Raw genomic sequence first — 24,875 nt, forward strand, 5'->3', positions numbered from 1 at the left:
AGATCCTGACCTGAGCCGAAATCAGGAGTCGAACGCTCAACTGATTGAGCCACCCAAGTGCCCTTGTTTTTCAGACTCTTCTCCTTCCTGTGTCATGGCCTGTTTGTGGACAAGAAATGTCTTAAGAGCCTGTTATTTGAATGCATTTGCAGTGAATTTTGTTTGCAGCATTGTCTTCATGAACTTTATGTACCTGGGAGCCCACAATTCTCATTCTTTATTTCTTCTTGTTTGTAAATTTTAGCACTTTCCCCCTCATTCCCAGGGTTGTCAGGCTGCTGCAGAGGCGATCTGCCCGGGTGGAATATTTTTGTGATGGGACAAAACAAACAAACAAAAACAACCCAAACCCCTACCCCCCCCCACCCTTGGTTTCTTGCTTGGAGTGAAGACTTGATTTCATGGTGTTGCCGCGAGCAGGTCACAGAATCATCAGGTTAGAGCCCCATCAAATTCTTGAATTGTCTCCACAACGTTTTTGCCACCTGGTGGTTTAGACTCTTTGGTGAGACCACCACTGATGGTGAGCTCAGTCCCTCTAATGAGCCAGTTTCCTTAGAAGCCTGGTCTCACAGACTGTGCCCCCCGGCTCTGGAAAGTCCTGTCCGTAATTCTGACTTTAATTGCAATCTATGGTCGTCTATACAGCACTGGGTACCCTGTCCACCGGGGCTGAATATTACGTGACATTTAGATCTGTTTTTCTAAAGCCACGTGGCCGATTTTCTTTAACTGGGCCTCACCCATTTATACCGGTTTCATGCACCGAGATTGGGAAGCAGCACTACGTGGAGGAGAGCAGGGGAGTCTCGGGGTTCAGCTTGGGCTCCCGCCCTCACTCTGCTGCTGGCCGCGCTACTCTGAGCGTCTCACCCACCTGGTGCCCTGGGTTCTGCATTAGAAACGGGGTAACTGGTGCTACCCATTGTTGTTGTTGTTTTTTTTTTTTTGTCTTTTCGCTTTAATTTTTTTTAATGTTTATTTATTTTTGAGACAGAGACCCCAAATGTGAGCGGGGGAGGGGCAGAGAGAGATGGAGACACAGAATCCGAAGCAGGCTCCAGGCTCCAGGCTCCGAGCTGTCAGCACAGAGCCCGACCCATGAGCCGTGAGATATGACCTGAGCGGAAGTCGGACGCTCAACCGACTGAGCCACCCAGGCGCCCCTATGCTTTTGGATTTTGTGTTTTATCTGTTTGGCTCTAATATAAGTACCACAGTAGTTTCTAATTTAGGGAAAACTGTCTAGAAAGACGTTATTCCCATAAGATGTCATAGCCTCAGAATATCTTCTGGAAAGCTAGAAGATGCCCTGTTTAAAAAACAAACAAACAAACAAACAAAAAATATATATATATATACACACACACACATATATATATATACACACACACATATATATAAAATATATATAAAATATATATAAATATAAAATATACAAATAACATTTAATATGTATTTATCTGTATTTATACATTTATGTGTATGACATCTTATATGTTTCTTAACCTCCGAAAACCCACAGTAGAGTCTGGAGAACCCTCGTTTGGCCAGACGATGTTTATGTGGGGTTTGGCTTACGTCTCCTCAAAATACCACTGAAATAGGCTGTGGGATCGTATTTCACGTGATACACGAAGCCCTGTCGGGTGAAGCAGCCATTTGCCGAGTTTTGAGATGAAAACCACTAGACTTCACAGGGATTCGGTCTGGGGTGAGTAAGGAGCAGGTGTCTCCAGCGTGCCCCTCTGTCCCACTGGATGCGTAAGCATTTTGTTTTGTGTTTTTACAGGTGGTACTTGGGTTATGCTTGAGGTAGTTAAGATGCTTTGTTCTTCAAGACGTTCCCCTCGCTGCCCGACCCGGAGTGGTAGTGACCGTGGGGAAGGAGGACGGTAATGAGATTGACGAGCCGGTGAAGGGACGGAGTCCATCTCAGGCTGGCTGGTCTGGCTTCCTATCTTGAGGGAAATCAATTTACCTTCTTCCTTGAGCCCTTTCACTTTGAACAGATCCGAGGAAGTGAGATTGGCGTCCAGCTCGTCTGTTCTTGGGTTCGCCCAGTATTTGCCCAGCGCTTATTTAGAGGAAATCCTGGAAGAGGAGAGATAAAGAGCCATGGACCCCCCCCCCCCCGCCCCCCGACTTGCCTGCACCCCTCACTCAGCCAAGCAGAAGCTGGGGGTGAACCGGGCGCCCCCCTCCTCCCCTGAAAGGCTGTCCCGTGCCTCCTGGGTCCAGGCAAACATTATTCATCTTCCTGAAATGACTTCTGGTTGGTACAGTGTTCTCGCTCACCCCCTTTTAAAATTGTGGTGACGTACACGTCACAGAAAACGGGACTGTCTCAGCCATTTGCAGGTGTGCAGTTCAGAACCTTCGTATGAGGACTTTCACCCCGTTGGCGCGTCCATCCCTCCCTCCAGCTCCAGCTTTTGTTTCTTACTGACTCCCCTTCCCTCCTCCCTGAAGCCGAGGGTAATAATCACTCTTCTACTTCCTGTTTCTAGGGATTTCCGTGCTCTAGGGACTTTATGTGGGCGGAATCGTACATAAGGCATTTGACCTTATGTGATTGGCTTATTTCACTTAGCGTGACGTCCTCAAGGTGTATCCACGTTGTAGCGAATATCAGAATTGCCTTCCTTTCTAAGGCTAATACCCCATTGGGTGTATACACCACATCTTGTTTATCTGTTCATCATCCATCAAGGGACACTTGGGTGGTTTCCACCTCGTGGAACCATTGAGATAACGCGTCTGGGAACGTGGGCGTGCAAGAATCTCTCTGAGACCCTGCTTTTGGTTTTTGGGGATCTGTACGTAGAAGTGGAATGGCGGGGTCATACGGTAATTCTGTTTTTAATGTTCTGAGGAACTGTGTTCTGTACTGTTTCATACACCGCGCCGCACCGTTTCGCATTCTGACCAACAACACACATAGATTCCAGTTTCTTCCCAGCCTTGCCAACCCGTGTTTTTCCCGTGTTTCAGATAGTATTCGTCCAAGCAGTCCCCTTCCTAAAAGATTCTCCGTGGTTGGTTAACACAGTCCCTGTAGACACTGAGGAGCATATTGCCAGGTGGGGCCACGAACCTGTCATTTGGAACAGGCTCCCTGCTTCCAAATGGAGATATTTTCCGATCGGCAAATACGTTATTCAATAGAAGGGGCAGCTGAAGATAGCAAAGTAACTTCCAGTTGTTTGTGGTGGGAAAATTACACCACGCACGAAGGGAAGATCGCAGGACCAGGAATCAGGCTCTCGGGGTCCCGCTCCGTCTCTTGGAGACGGGGAGCGCTGCCTGTCACCTTCCGTGTCTGGGCTTCTTTCTGTCAAACGAGGTGTCAGAATAACAACCCAGGGTCCTGCCACCTTCGAAATCTTCAGATTCTGCACAACAGCCTTGAGTTTGCTCGCTGACACGGGGGAGGGAAGCTTTGTTCTTGAGGTCGGGAGAGCAGAGCACCATTTAGTCTGAATTATTGAAGATGCCCTTTCAGGCTTTATTTTCAGGCCATCGGACCTCGCAGGTCACCCAGGCAGATGTCCTCGTCTCACAGATGAGGAGCTGGGATGCCGACATGTGGGAGTACCATCCAGTTACGAGCATTCTCTTTGTTGGGAATACGGCATGCTGGCCGGTGGGTCCCCGGCCGCGTGAGCAGGGGCAGGGGCTGGGGCGCGGGTTGGGGGCCTCGATGCAGGGAGGCGGTGACCTGTCCCTCAGGGACCAGCAGGGCCCACGGCTGAGGGTGATGAAGCCGGAAGGGGCCAGGAAGAAGGGAGGGGGACTGACAGAACCAAATCAGAGGTCGCCTCCGAACCCAGGCCTGTGACCTTGGGCGTTTGCCTTGTTGCACCTTTGCTTGTCCTTAAGTTTCCTTGTCTGAAAGGCCTCGTGTCTACGGCGCTGTTGTGAGAATCACTCGAGCACCTGGTCATGTGAGAGAAATCGTACAAAAATGTTCATGCTGCTTACACTTGGCTATAGAGTTAGAGGTTTACCCCTCTCGGTGAGTCCTGTATATTAAAATCTACGTTGAACATCGAGGTGGTGCGTTGTTTTTTTTTTGTTTTGTTTTGTTTTGGTAAAATGATTCCCTAGAAGAAATATCAGGGTTCTTGGCCCTGGCTGGCTCCTGCGACTCTTGATCTCGGAGTCATGAGTTCGAGCCCCACCTTGGGCATAAGGCTTCCTTAAAAAAAACCCTTTAAGAGAACAAAACAGATGAACCTAAGGGAAGGGAAACAAAAATAATATAAAAACAGGGAGGGGGGCAAAACAGAAGAGACTCTTAAATATGGAGGACAAACTGAGGGTTGCTGGAGGGGTTGTGGGAGGGGGGATGGGCTAAATGGGTCAGGGGCACTAAGGAATCCACTCCTGCAATCATTGTTGTACTATGTGCTAACTAATTTGGATGTAAATTATAAAAAAAAAAATTTTTTTTTAAAAAGTGAAAAAAAATAAAAATAAATAAAATCTTTAAAAAACAAACAAAAAAACCCTAAAACAAAACCAAGATGTATCAAGGTTCCAAGGAATCCTTTTTTTCCGCATTGTTCATCTCCAGGAACGGTCCCCTCTCCCCTGTTACACGAAGTCAGTTAGCTTTCACGGCTACACAGATTTAGAAATCATGCCGTTTTCTATTTTCGCGTCCACGTGACTTGCGTTAGCCGTGGGTGCCGGGCCGCGTCACGCAGACCCCGTCTAAGGGAGGCTGGCCCGAGCGCGTCTCCGCATGTGTGCACGGAAGGGTCTGCTCGTCTCTTTCTGGGGGAGACGGGTGGTGGCCATCCAGAGGGTACCACTTAAAATTGTACAGTGAGCCAGTCGGGGCTTTCTTGCGCTCTTTTCTCTGGAGGTTTTGTTCATTGCTGTTGGGGTTCTGGCCTGTTCTAAGTTGGCCCTAAATCAACAGTTCGTGTTTGCCCCCTGCCTGCAGGGCGTTTGGCCAGCCAGCATTGAGCCTCGGTTTCCTCATTTGTAAAGCGGGGGGTTGGGGTGCTGCTCTCACTTCCACACGTCACAGGAGTTGAGGTGAGGCTTATGAAAGGTAGTTTTTGGTTTTTTCACTTGAAAAGAGAAGGCTTGGTCCTTAGCCTCCGGGACAATCTGGCTTTGCCAAGTGACAGGAAAACCACAGGGCTAAGTCAGGGACACATCAGGGCGAGAAAGTTCATAGAACCGAACTGCGCAAACAGGTCACGGACAGGCGTGCGTACTCAAGGTCGTGGTCGCCGGGATCATTGTCAGGGACCCGAAGATGGGTGGGCTCAGCGTGGTCCCTCACACCCCCATGGAGGGCGGGTGGTCACCTTGACGAATCGGGGCGTGATGGGTGGGAGGGAGGGTGAGGTCTTGGGGTCCAGCGATTGGAAGTCAGAACGTGCAAACCCTCCATGCTCAGGTGGTGAAGCCACGTGGCCTCAGGAGGCCCGGTCAAGTGCACAGAGAGGAGAGGGGAGCGCAGGTTTGACCGGGCCTTCGCTTGAGGTCAGCAAAGCCGGGGAAGAAGGGACCCGCAGGCTGGCAAGAAGGGAGCCCCAAGGGAGCTGCATCCTGAGGACAGGTACCCCGGGGGGGGGGGGGGCGCAGTCACCTCTGAGAGCACGAGGCCCGGGGAGGCAGAGCCAGGAGGAGTGGATGGCAGACGATGGCTGCAGGGTTGGCTCCCGAGGGCTGTGGGCCAGTCTGTGAGTCACATCGGGGCACGCGACGGGGCCAGACCGTGGAACCGGAGGGTGGGCTTTGCCGAGGTGGGCAGGTGGGCCGCTGAGGACCAGCACTGAGGCGGCCGTGGAGCCCGAATATGGCACCAGCTCACGGCCGGGCCCCTGGACCCGAGCACGTCCGGCTGCCTCTTCGTGGCCTCCTTTCGGGCCGGAGTCTTGTCTGCACCATCAGCAGCAGCCGCCACTTAGTCTTCCAGCCTCTGGCTTTTTCTGGCCAGTCTGCACGTCATTATCATGACACTCACTTGAAATCATGGATCGAATCATCGTTTTGTCGTTCCCAAATCTGCGGTGGCTTTGCGTTGCCACCTAGAAACGTCCGGACCTCCCAGCGGGGCTCAAACGCTCCATCTTTTCCCTGCATGTCCTCTGTCACGGGCACAGCACCCCCTGCAGGGCTCTGGTCCACCTTTTCCCACCTCCCTGCCCTGGCGTGGCCCCTCCGCCTCCCTGGGTCATGGCCCTTAGCGTCTGCCTAGAACAGACATAGCAGTGACATATTCTAGTTCCTTGTGTTTTACTTCTGTCGCCCTCATGAGCCTGTGGGTCCCTTCAGGGGACAGGGACTTGGTCTTTTTTATCTCTGTGTCCCCGCCACCAGGCCCCTTGTAGAGGAGACGCCCGGGTGTTTGCTGACCGGACTTCAGTTGATTAGCTGGGCAGACAAACCAAAGTGGTTCGGATGAATGTCTCCTGGAGTCATGGGCCAGAGTCAGATAGGCAGGCCAAGACCGGGATGGAGGTTGTTCTAAATAAAAGTCATTGTTTTTCCTTCTCAAGTGAAAACAGCCACTTTTTTCAACTCATATTATTGAATATCTGTTCTCTTTGGCATGGGGGGGGGGATAGATACGAAGAGGTAGCAAATACAGTCTCTTCTCGAGAGTCTTAAGATTTCGTGTGTAAAACCTACGTGTGACGACAGAGTGAGGCTGGCAGGGGCCGTAAGGGTGCCGTAAGCAAGAACCGTAGGCCCAGAGGGGAAGAGCCCAGTGCTACCAGTTGGGGTTCCTGGGGCCGCTGCCATGGAGGTTTGTGGGCTTGCTGACCGGGTCGGGGGTAGATGGATAGCGGGCTCATTCCGGTGGACCAAGATGATGTGAACAAGCTGTGAAAGTCACACGTGTAAACACATGTGTTTGACGTGACCATGAGCCCGTTTGGACTGACTCTAGAGAGATGGCCTTCTCTGAATTAATTGTTTATGCGTCTGTGTGTGTGTTTGTGTGTCTGTTTTCCAGACTCAAACCATGAATTACGTTGGGCAGTTGGCGGGCCAGGTGTTCGTCACCGTGAAGGAACTCTACAAGGGCTTGAATCCTGCCACCCTGTCTGGATGTATTGATATCATCGTCGTCCGCCAACCCAACGGGAGCCTTCAGTGTTCCCCTTTCCACGTGCGCTTTGGGAAGATGGGGGTCCTGCGCTCCCGAGAGAAAGTGGTAAGAGCGTAGGACCCGGTGACCTGGGGTACAGTTTCTTTCTTCAGAGAAAAATCATCGTATTTCTGTCTGTACACAGAGCTTTGGACCTCTGGGATCGTGGCTTCACACTGGAAGGGGCTGGTCACTGAATTGACAAGTATATTATCTCCAACTGTGGTGTTAAATTGCTCCAAAACGTAGTGGCAAAAACCAGCTACTTATTAAGCTCGTGGGTTCTGTGAGTCAGGAATTCAGACCGAGCGTGGCCAGGCTGGGGTTTCTCTGCCCTCTGCCATCTGGAGCCTCAGTTGGAGGACCCGCTCCAAAGATGCGGTCACTCACATGGCTGGTGGCCCCTCGGCTGGGCTCTCAGCTGAGAGCGTTGGCCAGAATGCCCACATGTGGCCTCTCCATGTGGCCTGGGTGGCCGCACGACACGGCGGCTGGATATAGGGCGAGCATCTCCAGAGGAAAGGAGCCAGGTGGACCCTGCCTTCTTCTGATCCGGCCTCGGGAGTTTCACAGAGCCACTTCTGTTGTGCTCTGCTTGCTGTGCACAATCGCAAGCCTTCCCGGGCTCAGGGTGGGGGGTGGGGGGCAAATAGACTCCACTTCCGATGGCGGAGAGCACGTCTGGATGGATTGATTGAGGTTTGGAATTGTGAGATCCTTCGGGGATGTATGTGATTCAAATATGTGTATGTAGGACACGGCATCCCCCATGAGGTTTCCTGTGGCGGTGGGGTGTGTTTTTTCCTTCAGGTTGACATAGAAATCAACGGGGAATCCGTGGATTTGCACATGAAGTTGGGAGACAATGGAGAAGCGTTTTTTGTTCAAGAGACTGAGAGTGATCAGGTAAGGAAGGCTGGGCGGTCAGCGTTACTTCTTAGTTTTGAATTTCGAGCAGTGCTTATCTAGAGGACGCAGCGGAAGTTTGTGTGGCGAAGTAATGCTCGTGCTGGGCGGTGTAGACCATCACGGCAGAGAAGGGCGGCTGTTTCCCTGTACCAGGGGTTTTTGCGCCAGACGGGTGGGTGTGTGCTATGTCCACACAAGGCTCACCGGTCCTGCTTCCGCGTGCCCACCGTGTCCAAGGAGATGGGAACCAAAGCACATCCAAGCTGTTGTCCAAAGCATACAGCTTTGACACTGGTGTGTCAAATCCCAGAGGGCTGACTGTTCTAATTTGTTTAGCGAGTGACCAAATCCCTTGCATTTTTTTTTTTTAATTTTTTTTTTAACGTTTATTTATTTTTGAGACAGAGAGAGACAGAGCATGAATGGGGGAGGGTCAGAGAGAGAGAGGGAGACACAGAATCTGAAACAGGCTCCAGGCTCTGAGCTGTCAGCACAGAGCCCGACGCGGGGCTTGAACTCACGAACCGCGAGATCGTGACCTGAGCCGAAGCTGGACGCTTAACCGACTGAGCCACCCAGGCGCCCCTCCCTTGCATTTTTTATTAAAGACTTTAACAGCTCTGTTAAGATACAGTTTGGGTACCAGATGATCTATCCATTTCTAGGATACGAGTCCGTGGCTTTTCAGTATTGTCTCTTGTAAGGTACGTGCAACTGTCACCAGTCAATTTCAGGACATTTTCATCACCCCACAAAGAAACCCTGTACCCGTTAGCCGTTACCTGCCTATTCTCAAGCCCCCATTCCTGCCTGAGCTCTAAGCAACCACCCTGCCTTCTGCTGGTATAGGTTTTCCTCTTCTGGACTTCACACGAATTCAGTCTTACAACATGTTGTCTTTTGTGCCTGTCTTCGTCCACTTGGCATGTGTTCCGAGTTCATCCATTCTGTAGCCCGTATTGGCAAGATAACAGCCCGTTGTATCCATGTCCCCCATTTTGTGTATCCCTTCGTGCGCTCAGGGACACGTGGGATGTTTCTACCTTTTGGCTGTGATGAGTAATGTTGCACCTTCGTGTGGACATACGTTATCATTTCTCTCGGGTGTGTACCCAGGAGTAAAATTGCTGCGTCACGTAGCAACTCCGTGGTTAGTGTTTGAGGAACTCCCAGACCGTTGTCCAAAGCTCTGCGCCGTTTTACATTCCCACCAGAAGTGCAGGAGAGTCTTGATTTGTCCACATCCTCAGCAACACTTGCCGGCTGACCGATTCCAGCCGCCCTGGGGGGTGTGGAGGGGTGCCTCGATGTGGTTTGCATCTCCCTGATGACTAATGATGTTGAGCATCTTTTCACATGCTTATTGGCCGTCTGTATATTTCCTTTAATGTCGATTTTCTAAGTTTATTTATTTATTTGGAGAGAGACGGAGACAGCGCAAGTCGGGGAGGGGCAGAGAGAGAGGAAGAGAGAGAATCTCAAGCAGGCTCCGCACTGTCCACGCAGAGCCCGATGCAGGGCTCGTACCCACAGACCGTGAGATCATGACCTGAGCCGAAATCAAGAGTCGGACGCTTAACCGACCGAGCCACCCAGGTGCCCCTGTATATCTTCTTTAGAGAAATGTCTACTCAGATCTTTCTTAAATTGGGTTTTGGTCTTTTTATTATTGAGTTGTTGAGAGTTCCTTATATGTGCCTATTCGCTTCCTTGATGGTGTCCTTTGGAGCACAAAACTGAAATGTTGATGACATCCAGTTTATCTCTTTCCGTTTCCTTTTGTTACTCCTGCTTTCGGCGTCCTAGCTAAGCATCCTTTGCCAAGTCCAAGGTCGTGACGATTTACCGCTACGTTTTCTTCTAAGACAGACCACTTTTCAATGCTTTCCTTCATCGAGAAAGCCACCTTGAGGGATCCTGTCGTGATTCCTCAGTGCAATGCACCTAGACGAGTTCCTTTACAGGGAGATAGCCGCTTTATGGGAAACGAGCAGATCTCGACAGCTCCAGGCTTTAACGCGAATGCCCGTAATTTCAGTTTCAGAGGAAAACCGTCCCAGGCTCTGTCCCCACCCAAAGGTGTGACATGAAAGGAGGACCGGCGTCCTCATCCCATACCCTTCATCCCTCAATAACCCCAGGCGGCGGGGGAGGGGGGGGGTTGGGAGGAGGGGCAGGAGGGGGGAGTCCCTGCCAATCTTTACCTTCTTATTCAAAGGGAAGGCTCTGAGAAGCATTAATTCGGAATTACCGATTCTTTCCATCTCAGATGGATACTTGCATTTTACATTTCTGTTGTCCCTTAGCTCTGGACAGATTTTACACTGTGAGAGTTGAAGACGCGTTTGGGGCGAGGCTGTCATGGAAGGTGCAGACCCGGGGGCCTGCTGTGCTGGCCTTGAGGGTGCCTGTGGGTGGGACGGGGCTTCGGAGGCCAGAGTGCGTTGTGCCCCTTATGCCTGCCTCTGGCGACCCCTAGAAGGCCGCCGGAAGTCCGGGAAGCCTGCGTCCCTCATCTCCAGATTGCCCCAGGATGCGGTCTCCCCCCTCAACCTGCGGCAATCTGCCTCTCCCCTATCCAGCCTGTGGACCCTTCTTTGCTCTTAACCCCATCTCAAGGCCGTCCACATTTCCACTTTGGCCCACTGCGTGGCTGGCTGAGATGACCTCTCCCCTCCCAGCCTGAGGCTTCGGCCCTGAGATGTTCATTGTATATGTGCAGCACATCGGATGTTCTCTAAACCTCTTAGAGAGAGAGAGAGAGACAGAATCTGAAGCGGGCTCCAGGCTGTCAGCTCAGAGCTGGAGGCGGGGCTCGAACTCACCAGCCGTGAGATCATGACCTGAGCTGAAGTCTGATGCTTAACCGACCGAGCCACCCAGGCGCCCGTGTATGTTCTTTACTTCTTGTTACCGAGTGTCGCATAATAAATAAGTCATTCGTTAATACAGTGATCTTTACAGTTTTTTAAAAACTGCCAAATCATTGTTAAACGACTGTTAAATTGACAGGCTCTGTGTTTTTCCCTTTTGCTTTTAAGAAGAGAGTCAGTATCGAATCATCAGCTATGTGCCAGGATGTGCTCTCTTTGTCGGCAGGTTTGGGGATGGCGGCTGTCAGGTGTTTTTTTCCTTTTTTTTTTTAATTACTGTCATCTTAATTCAGTGCGTATGAAAAAATACATACACATTCTTTCTCCCTTTTGCACACAAGCATGCACGCACACACTTACCCACACTGAAATGCAAAATTGAGTCCAGATCCCAGGGTAATATAAATGCCTCAAAGCCCCTTTTCTCCTCTTTGCTTTAGATATTTCAAACACAGCCGGCTTTTGGTGGCCTGAAGTCACTAAGTACCTTGCTTTGTTACAATTAGGAAAACGCAGGATTCGGTACAAATGGCATTTAATGTCTCGTTGACTTTGTGGTCGGCTATCAGGTCTGGCCGCCGCACCCCCCACACGTGGCGTCCAGCCGGCCTGCCCCGCGCGGCCCTGGCCAGGGGCGCTCAGACTCCTACAGGGACCCTGGCCGGCCTTTAGCAGCATCCTGCTCCTTATGCCCAAATTCATGAGACTCTGAAAACGATTTTTTCCCGTAGGAAGTGATCCCCATGTACCTGGCCACGTCCCCTATCCTGTCGGACGGAGCCGCCCACATGGAGTGCCAGCTGAAAAGGAGCTCGGTAGATCGGCTCCGAACCCTGGACCCCAGCACGTCAGCCCAGGCCTCACCTCCCAGTGAGGCCCCTTCGAGCAGCTCTTTAGTGAAGAAGAGAAGAAAAAGGAGGAGAAAGTCCCAGCTGGACACCCTGAAAAGAGACGACAACATGAACACATCTGAGGACGAAGACATGTTTCCCATAGAGATGAGCTCCGACGAGGAGGCCGACCCGCCAGACGGTAGTAGGTAAGTGCTCTCAAGAGGCAGGACCTGTGTTCGAGTTGGGCGCGTTGACTTTTTAAGATGATTCTTACAAACTCTTTTTTTCCCCAGAATTCCTTATTCTTATGGTAATGTATTTTAGATGGAGTTTAAAACACATTTTTTTTTCAGTGTTTTTTAATTCGTTTTTGAGAGAGAGACAGAACGTGAGCAGGGCAGGGGCAGAGAGCGAGGAGGAGACACAGAATCCGAGGCAGGCTCCAGGCCCTGAGCTGTCAGCACAGAGCCCGACACGGGGCTTGAACTCGTGAACCGTGAGATCGTGACCTGAGCCGAAGTCGGCCGTTTAACCAGCTGAGCCACCCAGGAGCCCCATTTTAGATGGAGTTTTAGAATTCTGTGGACCCAGCCTTAAAGTAGCATAGAGATTTGAGGCAGCTGGTAATATCAGACCTCCTCCCTCGTCTGGTAACTTCGACCTCTAGGACAGAGCCAAAGAACAGAGAACTGAGCAAACTAATACTTCCTGCACCAAACCATAGTTTCAGAACCTGACCTGTGTACTCTTTATTTTTTTTATTTTTTTAATTTATTTAGCGAGAGAGAGAGAGAGAGGCTGAGAGAAAGGGAGAGAGAGAGAATCCCAAGCAAGCTCTGCGCTGTCTACGCAGGGCTCGATCCGTGAGATCATGACCTGAGCTGAAATCAAGAGTCGGACACTTAACCAACTGAGCCACCCAGATACCCCAGAACCTGCCTCCTCTTATCTGGACGCCGGTTGTGTTCCTGGCAGTTGGACTGGCTTCTAGCTAGGGCCTGATCTGTGATAGACTTCAGGTTACAAGTACGTGTAGAACATGGCCAGTTTTCCCTCCAGACAAACTTCCCCGTTTTCAATTTTGATTAGGCCCAAGGTTTAACGGTCATCTTGTTTGGCTTTGCTTTTGACAGTGCAGTGACATTGTGCTTCTGTGTGTTACTATGTTGGTGACGACCGCCAGTTTTCAAAGAGAAAAACTCCTTTGTAAGGGAGCTTGATGGTTCAGACTTTTATGTCATTCGGTATCATTTTTGATGACTGTTTTTGTGTCTTGTTAGCATCAACAAGGGATAAGGGACATCAGGCGTATCCCTCTGCTTCATTATTCAAAATAGGACGTTATTTTTTTTCTTGGCTAAAAATACAGGCAAATTGGCAATGTCCCTTTTCCTAACTATAGCCTCTAATCTGCTGCAGGCTCAGAAACTGATGGTTGGGCTTATTATAGTTGCCATGCCTGTGTGGCTTTTCATTCCAGAACTTGGTTGGTGATAGATACCTCAGGGAACAGCAAACATACGGACAGATGGCCTCCGCGTGAGTGAAATAGCGCATCCTATTTTTTTAATGAAGGCATTCTACCTGAAACGAGACAGATCTGCAATCATTTTGCAGTTACAAGATTCCTTTGGTCTCTATCACGTATTTGTTCTGCTGGATGAAGCATCATCCGTGTGTGGTCATTCAGTTATTCGGCAGCCCCACCCGTGCACAGCGAGACCTTGACAGCCTCCTGGGTCTCGTTTTGGTGTCACAGTGTATACAGCAGGCTGTGTAACCATCACACACGTCCGTCAGTCCAGGTGCTTGAATACAGTCACTTTACATTTGCAATTCGGCCAACGCACGAAACACATTTATATGTGTCTCTGTCTCACTTTTTCCCTCTCTACTGCCCGCAGTATACCCGGGTGGTAGAAGGAGGTCATGTTACTCCATAAACAATTTAGAGATAATCGGTATGAAATGGAAACTTGCCTTTAGTGTGAATCTATCACTTATAGTTCCTTGACTTTCGTCTTTTCTTTTTTTCCTCCAGAACTCTCCCTAATGATCTATCTGCATTCCAAGAAGAGGTTTCTAAGGAAAACCCTTCCCCCATCGTGACTTACCCTCAGTCAGCATCGTACCCTAATTCTGATAGAGAGTGGTCCCCCAGCGCAAGGTAGGTTGCTGGGGGAAAGCGTGTGCATTCGCGCACCCTCTTCCAGAGGATTTGAAGTCAGTTATAGGAGGTGTGTTTAATAAAAGAGTGAAGTAGACGTAAACAGTGAAAAAATGCAGTTTAGAGTAGGAGGTACGGATCAGGACCGAAAAAGGCCATGGGCAGACCATCAACTTCTATCTGATATCCCAGTCAAACTGCCATCGTGGCTCTGGGGTCCCCATAGGTGACGTTGAAGGAAAGACCACGTAAGTTACTCAGTGCTATGTGTCAGTGGGAGAGAACAGGTGACAGCCTTTCCTGACACTTAGCTCTCAGATAAGGTTCAGGAGCACAGCTGTCGCTCCAGGAGCCCCCGAGGTGGTTCTGGGCTGTTAGAATGATGCCCTGTCCTCATGCTTAATGCCTTCTGCCGAATTCAAGGGTATTTATTTCCCTGAGAAGAAGTCTGAAGTCACCCTAGAATCCGGTATAAACTTGGAGGACCAGACCTGCTCCCTGTGCAGGTTGCCCTCCCGAAGACTCCAGAGACTTCTGTCAGTGCCAACTCAGAGAGCACGTGAGCCCCCTCTGAGCACTTTTCAGAAGAACTGGGGAGGGGACAGATGGAAACCGTGTGTCCTCAGCAGGGATGGTCTCACCCCCACTGAGACCAAAAAATTGGCTCCTGGGCAGCAAAGACTTCTTAGATGTTATAATGGCTCGTGGCCTCTGAAGGGCCACAGCACATAAGCAGTTGCACAGTCTGGCCATGGGGCTGAAATTTCACGGTGGAGGGAGGGCCACTGGGGGAAAAAAGTCTCAAATGTGCGAACTGATGGCTTCCTGGGATCGTTCTTGTTCCTAATGTGTTGGAGGTACTTCTCGTTTCTAGTGAAAGTGTAGGAGCCCCTGTCACAAAGGCTTCCTGCCTCCCTGCCTTCCAGAGTCTGCGAAACACACTCCTGGTTCAAGTTTGACTAGAGTGACCTTGCTGATGCCACAGCACGGTCAGCAGCATGCACTGGGGTCGAAGTCACAGAAAAATAGATGTGTCCCATACCTGGTTTCCAGCCAGGATCGTGACAGTGAGTGTTAGTCACCAGGATGGGGCTGGGGGGCCTGTGAGGCCTCCCTGTGGGGGTCTGTCTGCAGACCAGCCCCGTGCAATAGAAGCATAAGGCCAGCTCCGTATGTCATTTATAATAATCTAGGAGCCATCCTTAAAAGGTTAAGAGAAACTGATGAAGTTACTTTTTGTGTATTTCCTTTGACTCAGCATATCCAAAACATCATCAAATAACTAGTTTTCAGAAAGTTATTGACGACGTATTTCGCAATGTGTAAGATCATTGTGAATTTCACATGTGTGGACCATCTCAGTTGGGACGCATCCTATTTCAAGCGCTAGGTAGCCACGTGGGGCTTGTGGCTGTCGTGATGGACAGTGCAGATGTTAGACCTTTCTGGAACCTCCTCCATTGTCCCCCTAGATCTGTGGAGATGAATCCTAAGGGAAAAGCATGGTACTTTAGAAAGAAAACTATGTGGAATACTTTAGAAACCACTAAGGGGTTGAAAAATCTGTTGAAACGCTCTACATTCATTTTAAGAATTTAAAAGAAGCGTTTTATTTTATTTTTTGTTTATTTTTGAGAGAGTGAGTGAGCGGGGGAGGGATTGAGAGGGAGGGAGACAGAGGATCCAAAGCAGGCTCCAGGCTCTGTGTTCACAGCAGCGAGCATAATGCGAACCATGAAATCGTGACCTGAGCTGAAGTCGGTCGCTCAACCGACTGAGCCATCCAGGCGTCCCAAAACAAATGTTTTAAACTCAACCCTGGGTATGTTTCTCTGTCTCTCATGTTTTCCTGTCTGAATCCAGAACAGCGACCATGTCAGATCACGTGGGTCTGACTGCTGTCAAATGCAATTACAAATTAGGATAAATAGATACATTTCCATACTTGGAATTATGCATTTTCTTTTCTTTAAAGAGACAGCTGGCAGCAGAGATGATCAAGTCTTTGGTGTATGCAGCTTGATCAAGCACTAAATTCTGACCAGAGAAAAACAATCTTTTATGGGCAGAAGGATGAAAGAGAAAGTGAAATGAGTCTTTTGGCAGTTTCCTGTTCTTGTGGTGCAAAAAATTCGTGTTGATTTCCTAGTGATTTCAACAGCTAGTCCCCTAGTCCCCTGCGGTAGTCGGATGCCTAAGCATGTTCATTTTCTTACAAATGTTATTGTGGAGAGTTAGTCAAAGAATTTATATGAAATGTAATTTAATTGACCTATGATTTTTCTTTCTTTTAATGTCTATCACGTGGTATCCAGCAGCCTGATAGATTGCCAAGGGACTGCCCCCCGCCTGGCAGTTGTGGCCGAGGGAGGCCTTTCTAGCTCTTGTCCTTCACAGCCTTCCCACTTCTATGCTTCGGAAAGGTAGAGGGGCTTTTTTCCCCACTTGGATGTCTTCCCTAATAAAAATTGTGCTCTAACTCTTACGTAAAAGTCTGTTTACCATTGACCAAATTATTTATGCAGAAAACCCGTAGAGGTCACGCAAGTGAAAATTTTGATCTAACGCTTACAAATCTATCCGACTAACCGAATTACTTATGAAGCAAATACACAGAGATGATTATTTTCCTTCGATGTTTTTAAGCATTTGTAGATTATTAGATGTTTTCTTCGCTACTAAATTTGATTCTCTGCGCATTAGTAGTGATTAAGCAGAGAGTCCTTCCTAATTTTGTGGAGTGCTGTGCAAAACAGAATAATGAAATAAAAGTTGGGAATATGATCCTTCTTTTGTCTCGAGGGTTGTTCAGCAAATAAGTTTATAAGATCTTTAGTATAGGGGAAGTTATTATAACTCCTTTAAATAGCTTTTTAGACTTCCTGAATAATGGAGTCATGTTTCCACAACATTTCTAGAATGGAATTTCAGAGACTAGCACAGGGGGATCTTAAGGTTTCGGATTTTATAGGTTTGTATATTCCTCGGATGCCGTGGTCTGCGATTTCGGCCTCCTTCCCTCCGTGTCGCCCATACTCGAAGCTACATGGTGGACCTACATGGCTTACTTTATAACCTTGAACGGCGAAGCTATGATTAAGTTCTATGTGGGAAACTTTTTCTTCGTGATTAAAGAATCAGGTCTCAGGAGGTGCTTTATTTGGGGGTTACACGTGCGGAGGAGAGACCATTTTAAAAAGAGTACGCTAAGCGGTGAACGGTTAAAACTGACTTGCCTAACTGGGGCTGCCAGAATCCTGAAAACTATTAACGTGGCTAATAAATAAATGCATTACTTACGAAGATCAGTCACTGACCTTGTAAGCCTCCTGCTTTGAACAACCCTTGATCTTGAAAGCCCAGTATGTGGTGGTGGGAAACTTTGGAGCCACCGTTCTTCTCATCAGTCACCCTCGGCGTTGGGAGTCTTCTCCCCGGTTCACCTTCTGGGAGCCTGGATCCCAATGCTTTGGACAAAGGCCGGTGGTGCCCACGTGCCGCCATTTGTGTGGCGTATTGAGCGGGAGAGACGGGACTCCTAGCTTACGGCTTCCACGCCCGGTTTGGTTCTCTGTGAATGCGAATCTGCAGCCCTGATACTTCTCGGGAAACCTATGGCTTGTGGCGTCCATCAGAGGATCAGAATATCAGGGATTCGGGAGTTGGTGCCGCGAGAGAACGGTGGTCAGCATCTGCCTTCTTCCTAGCGCAGGCGTTGGCAGACTGCAGCTGGTGGGGCCACCCGCGGCCCTCCATCCGTCCTCGGGGTGTTGTGGGCACGCGGCCAGTTCGTTCCCGCGTCGTCCGGGGCCAGTTTGGCGCCACGGTGGCAGGATTGTGCAGTTGTGACAGAGACCGCGTAACCCACAAAGCTTGAGCCGTTTGCTCTCTGGCCTTTCCCAGACAAAATTTGCTGGCCCCCTTCCTCCTCTAGGGCAAGTTCAGTGGCAAGGGCTTCACTTCGTTGAGCGCAGCGGGTAAGACAGTTCCGTGTTCCACGGACTTTGTAACAAAATAGAGATCATATTTTATGTGATAGAATTGAACAGCAGGAGCTTGTTACGCAGACGATGTGAGATTTGGGTGCAGTGGTGTTGAGGACAGGGAGCCGATCGCAGCGCGCTGTTTCTGTGATGACGATTGTGTAGGTACGCTGGCGGCCACGACATCCCCTCCGCAGATCTCACGTACGCTGAATACGTAATTGTGGACACACCGGTGCCCGAAGACCATTGGCCCTTCGGAGAAAAACGTAATTGTAGGACCAGAGGGAAGCAAGAGAGGTAGGAGGGCGATGAGCACGTTACCCCTCAGATGTAGGGAGCGCTCCGGCTTCCTCTTGTGGGACCACTTCCCAGAGGGCAGAAGAGGGTGTGTTGGTGTGTTGGGAGACGTGTCCCGTTGTATACACTCGTCTAGTACACATGCCGCTGAAATAGAGCGTGAGGGCTGATGGTTTGCTGGGTAGTGGGCGCCATGGGCGACGAACCAGCCTATGAGCACCTCAGTGTGAAATGGAGGAGGGAGAGAGAGTGGTTAGTCTGGTCCAGATGGCTTGATGACAGAGCTGGGGACCGATTTGGCCATGAAGGGTCCCTGTTGGTTTGATACAAGTTGGGTTTCATCCACGACCGCTCCTCGTCCTGACGGGAAGGTGTATTCGGTTGGAGTTGAACTCGAGCTCAGGTCCGCGAGGCCAAGCATGGCTGTGAGTGGTGGCTCACAAGACTAGAAGGTCTGGGGAAGAGGGTCATCCCCTGCTTCGTGCAGTATCATCGTTTAACGCTGGGGGAAATGATGTGGGAGAATAAAGGCAGGGAATGATTAAGTGAGTTATGTTTTTCTCCTCCGGATGTTGTTCAGGATGCTGTGAGAAGTTTATAGATTAAGGTGATTACTCTTGGCCGGTCACTCTTGGCTGGACAGAGGGAAGGCTTCGTTCCTGTCCAAAGAGTAGAGATACAGAAAATAGAGGGATGAGAACACAAGTTCTAGCCACTTAAAAGCTGGCCTGAGAATTCAGCCTCAGGCTGTGTTGTTACAGAACGAGCCTTAGCCAACGGGTGGGTCTTTGACGGATTCCTGGAAGATCCCGTATTTTGTAAAAATCTCCACGTAGAGGCTCCTGCCACGCTACGCGAGTGTATTTTTGGCATCCGGCATTTGTGGCAAAGTTGGCACGCGAAACAGGTCCCTGTTTTCGAAGCCAGCGCGGATTCGTAAATGTGTTAAATGTAGAATCGGATGGGGGCGTGTCTGAGAGAGGCGGGACCCCTCCGCAGCCGAGAGCTACCAGACTTGGTTTGGAGAACAAACGCAGGGGAGGTGAGCTCAGGGCGAGGTGGGGAAAGACGGGTGGTTGCGAGGTGAGAACCAACTCTTTTTTCCCCCTTTCTATTGTCATCTGCCTTTTCCTCAGTTCTCCTTTCTAAATGCCCCTTCTCCTCTTGGAATTCGCCAGCAGGGTGGGCAGGTGGCCCACGTTGGGAGGCGCCTTCCACCTGCCGCGCGTTCTGTGGCCCCCTGGTGGCCACAGGTGGGAATGTCATGAAGCTTGTGTGCATTCTCTGGGCTGTTGGAACCGTAGAATTGTGGACCGAAAACATCTAAGAAAAGTGTCTCTTCCCAGTCTAATCGTGGATTTGTGTTTCCTTAAGTCCTTCAGGCTCCCGACCTTCAACACCTAAAAGTGATTCGGAATTGGTCAGTAAGGCCGTGGATAGGACGGTGCAGAAGAATAACCTAGAAATGCTCTGGCTCTGGGGAGAATTGCCCCAGGCTGCAAAGGTAAGTTTCTCCCCCTGCCTCCGTTCTGCCATACACCGAAGGTGGTTTCTAAGAACGTGAAATGGGCATCATAATCCTTTCTTTCGAGAAATTTTGTTTCATATTCTAGTCTACTAAAAGAATCTTGAGAATATTCTTACAAATTTTTAAAAAAGATCGTAAAGCCTTTAGAACGTGCTAGAGCGTCTTGTAACCCCAGTAAATATTTGTCATATGAACGAATGAAAGAACGAATGAATGAGTGAACATTGAAAGCACTCCTGTGAAGAATCCAGACCAACAACCCTTTGCAGGAAAGGTCTATTGGGGCAAAGTTGTGGATTCTTTCCTTTTCTGGGTTTATATTTAGCTCTCACAGAAAAATGCTGATTTCACTGCCCACAGGCTATAGTGCTGACCTAGCCAAGCATCTTTACAAACTCGTGTCATTTGTTGCTGGAGAAACGGCGTGAAAATGCTAACCCATCACTTCTTCTGGCAAAACGCTTCCAACCACAGACGTGCTGTAGTGTTGTTTTCATTTGTGCTAGAAGCTTGTGAGATCGGGTCCAGAAACGAATACCCTCCCTTCTCTCTCTAACCCATAAATTGCATTTTGGTTTTTGTTTGGATAAATCTTTTCCAGAACTAGAAACTCCTTGGAGAAGTAGAATCAAATGTTAGTTTCCCACTCAGGCGAACCGACCGCCAAATCTTTACTTATTCACTCACATTTTGGGGGTAAAACGTCATTAAAATATAACCTGCATCCAGAGAAACGCCCAGATCATAAGTGCGCAGAAAATAAACTTTCACACTACGAATGTATCCACGGGACTTGCACCCAGACGGAGAAGCGGGGCTTAACCAGCAACTTGGAAGCCCCACCCTTTGTAGTTACTATTCAGATTGACCCCCCAGAAGGATCAACAGCCCCCTGCTCTAACAGCAGAGGTTGGTTTGACAGCCCTCATCATGTTGTTGTGTGTAGTTGTAATTCATCTCTTGTCATTGCTGCGAAATACCCGCCGTATGAATATACTTCCTGTTCCACTGGTAGACGTTTATTTGAGCCTCTTGTATCTGTCGGCCTTTACTAATCCCACTTACTTCTCTTTGGCAGCTGATGTTATATATGAAAGTTCATTTGCTACGGATAGTCTGGTTTTTCTAGAATCTTTTGGCAGGTATGGAAATCGCCGGGTGGCTCCCGAGGCTTAAATGTCCGTCAAACGGGCAGACAGTTCTGCAGATCTTTAATTGGTTGATCGTTTCTCCCCAGCTGACTCTGTTTTCCTGTTTGCCCACGCTCTGACCATTGTGTCCGTCTGTCTGTCTCTCTCTGCCCTTCTGATCTAGTCTCCACACAAGGTGAAAGACTGCAGTCCATTGAACGGTAGGAAAGTCTGTGATAAGACGCACTTTCAGACCGTTCAGAGTGAATCTTCAGATGCGTTCAGTGACCAGTCGCCGACGCTGGCCAGGCCTCCCGTGCCGCCCGGTTTAGAGTCGAGCAAGCCTCCAACGGACATGCAGTGTGTGAACGAAGAAGATGTCGAGGCCTTAGGAGCCGCGGCCCCGCCTTTAGCCGCGATTGAAGACCCCAAGCCCCTGTCTGCCACCGTGGCCCCGATGGCGAGCAAGACAGATTCTCCTTCCAGGAAAAAAGGTGGGAAGGCCCGCGTGTGCTGGCTCCTTGTGCGTGAACTTGGTGCTCTGTCTGCACGCTTGGGTTCCTTCTCTCGGTTGTTCCGAATACGGCAAGGTGGGTGCTGGACCGGGACAGCCGTCGCGTTCAGTTTGTGCCCTTTTGCTGAAGGTGTTAAAGTATCAGAATTCAGTTATAGACAATCAGACGACAGGAGCCGTTGGGGGCGGTGCAGTGAGCCCCCTCACTTTGTAGATCGGGGTGCTGGGATCCACAGGGATGCAGTCTTTTTCACACACTTGGGGCTACGTAGGAAGTTGATTAGGGAGCTCATCCTGGTCCCCTCTCCCCCTGCCCCGGGTTTCGGTCTAGCACGTTGCCCTGGTTTCGTTGCCGCGAGCGCCGTGTTATCCCTGCATCCGATGAGCATTTGGGTGTTGGCCCGTTTTTGCCGGGAACGCCCCTCCTCGCGTATACGTGCTCCGTGAGACCAAGACTCTTCTGGTCTGGTTTCCTTTTGTGTCCCCTGCGCTCAGAATGGCGGCTGGCACACAGTCGGTGCTCCATAATTGCTCTCTTAAGACACACCCAGCTGCCTACCCGGAGGCGCTGACGTCACGCCTGATCTGGTAACCGCGCAGCCTTGTGCGGTTTTCCGGACGTGTGTGAGCCGGTGACGTGACGCCCTGGCAGAGGTGGGCAGGGGGTCTGCGGCCCTGGTGCGCCGCGACCGGCCCTGCACCGTTTCGGCTGCCGTCCCCGGGAGTCCTGGCCCAGAGAAGGGCCTGCTTCATGAGTGCCTTCATCATGTGATGCTAATGAGGATGATGACAGGAATCGCTTCAACACTCGGAGCACCTAGTACCCTTCGGGCGCTTCGCACGCGGGGGGACAGAGACGCCGCAGGGTGACAGAACTTGGTCAGGGTCGCACGCCTGGCGGTGATGGGGTCACGTGCGCACTGGGGTCGCTCGGCGTCTGGAGTCGGGCCGCTGACTTCTGACCCTTGTGCTCTTGGGCCAGGGGGCCGCTTGTGAGCACAGTTGCACACTGCGCCTTAAGTGCCGTCTCGTGCGCCTCAGAAGTCCGCGCTTCTGGAAGGTCGCTGTTCTGACTTGGCCCGTTTGCTCTTGCAGACAAACGAAGCCGACACCTTGGTGCCGACGGCGTCTACTTGGACGACCTCACCGATATGGACCCGGAAGTGGCTGCGCTGTATTTTCCCAAAAAGTAAGATTTATTTTTACTCCTCTTACCGTTGTCTAGGTGACTCTGTGTGAGTCTGGTTTCCTCCTTCATGGCTGACTAAGGAGCGAGGGAGAAAAAGGCAGCGGGAGGCTCAGATTTTACTGTGAGAAGCAACCGGTAACGACAGTGGGCTTCCCCTGGAGACGCGCGTGGGGGTCTCCGTGCGGCTGGCTTCCCACCTTCGGAACAGGAACGCAAGCTCGCGGCTGGCTCCCGCGGTGACACCCACGGTCGTGTCGCAGCGGGCAGTGTGGCCCACACCCTGAACCGGTGGCCAAGAGCGGGCAGCCGCCCCCTCGGAGAGGTTCCCTGCCCAGGAGAGGTTCTCCCGTGGCCCTCGGGGCCCCTGTTCGGTTCTGGGATTTGCAGGGAGGGCTGGCCCCTGGGCGGTCCCGTGGCCTCTTAGGACAGCGTGCCTTCTCCTCAGTTCATTTCCCATGGGTTTGGGAGGGGACCCCAGGAGGCTAAAATAATTGTTTCCCTCCGAAGGTGATTCGTTGAGCCTGCCTTTCTCTGTCGTGGTCCTGAGGTGACCTCCCGTGCTCCTTCGAGGGCTGTCGTGTGGCGGGAGTCGTTTGATGGCCTCGATGTCACAGCCTCTCCCCCTGTCCTTCCAGCGGAGAGCCTTCCGGGCTGGCCAGACACACCAGCGACAACGGCGCCCGGTCGGCCAACCAGTCCCCGCAGTCCGTGGGCAGCTCTGGCATCGACAGCGGCGTGGAGAGCACCTCGGACAGCCCGAGGGACCTGCCGTCCATCGCCATCTCCCTCTGCGGAGGCCTCAGCGACAACAGGGAGATAACCAAAGGTAGCGCGGCCCCAGAGCCTGGCCTCGGAGCCCGTCTTTGAGCCACGGGCGCCCCCTGGTGGCCACCGGCCGCAACGTCCGGAAGCTTGGGCTTCTCTAGTTCCGTCCAAGGTCGCCTTCCGCTTGGCTGCCTCAGGGGTAGGGCAAGTGACTCATTGTCGCTCAAGGCCCAAATGTTGCCGGCTTGCAGTTGGCCGACCGGAGGGCTCTGTCGTTCACGCCACTCCTCCTACCTCCACTGTTCTTCATCACGCCCCACCCCGCCCCCCTCCCCGGGGGTGGTGCTTTCCGGCAGGTGAGGGTGTGCACTTCAACCCTTGGCGCTCAGAAGCCATCATCTTCCCTTCCTGCCCCGAGAAGCCATCCTAGACTCCTGTCTCCGTCCTCACGTCCCTTCAGGGCTTCGTGAGTTTCTCCGCGAGGCTGGGGCCCTTTATTCTGGAACCTGAACCAGCAGATCCGGCAGCTGGTGGTGGACTGAAAGAAGTTGCTCAATGCGACCCAGCTGGTCGGGTCCATTACAGGAAGTCTTTCTCAGGCCCCCTCCCCCTCTAATAACCAGCCACACTGTGTTTCCGAATCTCGGGCACCGGCCACTCTGAAGCCCCGAAGCGGGGAGCACTCTGTGGGCGGGGAAGGAGTGGGAGGAGGCTGGTGTCGGTGGTACCCCCTCTCTGGTACACTCGCCCCCACCGTCATCTCACGGGGGTCCGTACAGATGAGGCCAGATTCCCATGGCCGGGAGTCCCCGAGGAGAGTAGCTGGTGGTATGAATCAGGATTCCAAAGATCCGTGTCGTGGGCACTCCGAGTTGGCATCATGACCAGGGTTTTTTTTTTTTTTTTTTTTTTCTGCTGGACAGGGGTGACTCTCAGTGTCCTGGGTCTCCTGGGTCCTGGTTTCGTTCAGGGGATACGGGACCCCCCCAAGGGAAAGGGTAGGAACAAATTAGGGTTACAGAGGTGGTCAGAGCCCTCATCTAGGCTCGAGACATGGCCTAGCTGAATGGGGGACCTCGAGTGGAAGCCAGGGCTTTGGGTCAGAGCTCGTTCTAGAAGCCGGAGTCAGGGCTGAGGTCCAGGGCCTCCTGACCCGGTGGCCTTCCCGCCTCTCGGAGCGCGGTGGGCCTGGGCGGGCTGGTCTCACGCCGTCTCCGGCACTTGCAACAGGTGACAGGGATCAGCACCGGGGCCCTGACTCTGAGTGAGCCCTTCGGGACGCCGTGCTTTCCGTGCACGACCTTGTCCCACCTCATAGCCCCCGAGGAAGCAGGCGTGGTTCCGATCCCCACGTTACAGACGAGGGAACCGAGGTTTGGGGGGGTGAAGTACGAGCTCACTACAAGCTCACGCCAATAAGCGTGACTGATAAGCTGAGTGGCCTGGTTTCCGAGCCCGCTTACCGTTCAGCTGCTTCCGCGGATGCGTGTATAAAGCGTCTTTTCCACACACCTGCTCCCAGCCGCGCTGCCCGCGGGTACGCTTCCCCGACCCCTCCGACTGC

General features: G+C 51.3%; 1 protein-coding gene across 7 annotated transcripts in view; it reads left to right on the forward strand.

Annotated features, from left to right (window-relative positions):
- LPIN1 (lipin 1) overlaps positions 1-24,875 on the forward strand; it is a 129,358-nt gene that overhangs the window by 67,617 nt on the left and 36,866 nt on the right. For 3 of the 7 annotated variants that reach the window (XM_060648714.3, XM_078444972.2, XM_078444973.2), the window contains 9 exons: positions 6,986-7,186; positions 7,931-8,026; positions 11,634-11,941; positions 13,777-13,902; positions 16,218-16,325; positions 19,560-19,689; positions 21,028-21,337; positions 22,453-22,546; positions 23,182-23,372. In XM_060648714.3, coding sequence (XP_060504697.1) covers positions 6,986-7,186; positions 7,931-8,026; positions 11,634-11,941; positions 13,777-13,902; positions 16,218-16,325; positions 19,560-19,689; positions 21,028-21,337; positions 22,453-22,546; positions 23,182-23,372 — 1,564 coding nt within the window. Of the gene's footprint in view, positions 1-6,985; positions 7,187-7,930; positions 8,027-10,283; positions 10,398-11,633; positions 11,942-13,776; positions 13,903-16,217; positions 16,326-19,559; positions 19,690-21,027; positions 21,338-22,452; positions 22,547-23,181; positions 23,373-24,875 lie in introns of those variants that run through there. The other 4 variants (XM_060648734.3, XM_078444971.2, XM_078444970.2 and 1 more) reach the window with 3 other exon arrangements.

Source organism: Panthera onca, chromosome A3 (genome assembly GCF_046562875.1).
Source record: "Panthera onca isolate mPanOnc1 chromosome A3, mPanOnc1 haplotype 2, whole genome shotgun sequence".
In the NCBI taxonomy this organism is placed as follows: Eukaryota; Metazoa; Chordata; class Mammalia; order Carnivora; family Felidae; genus Panthera; species Panthera onca.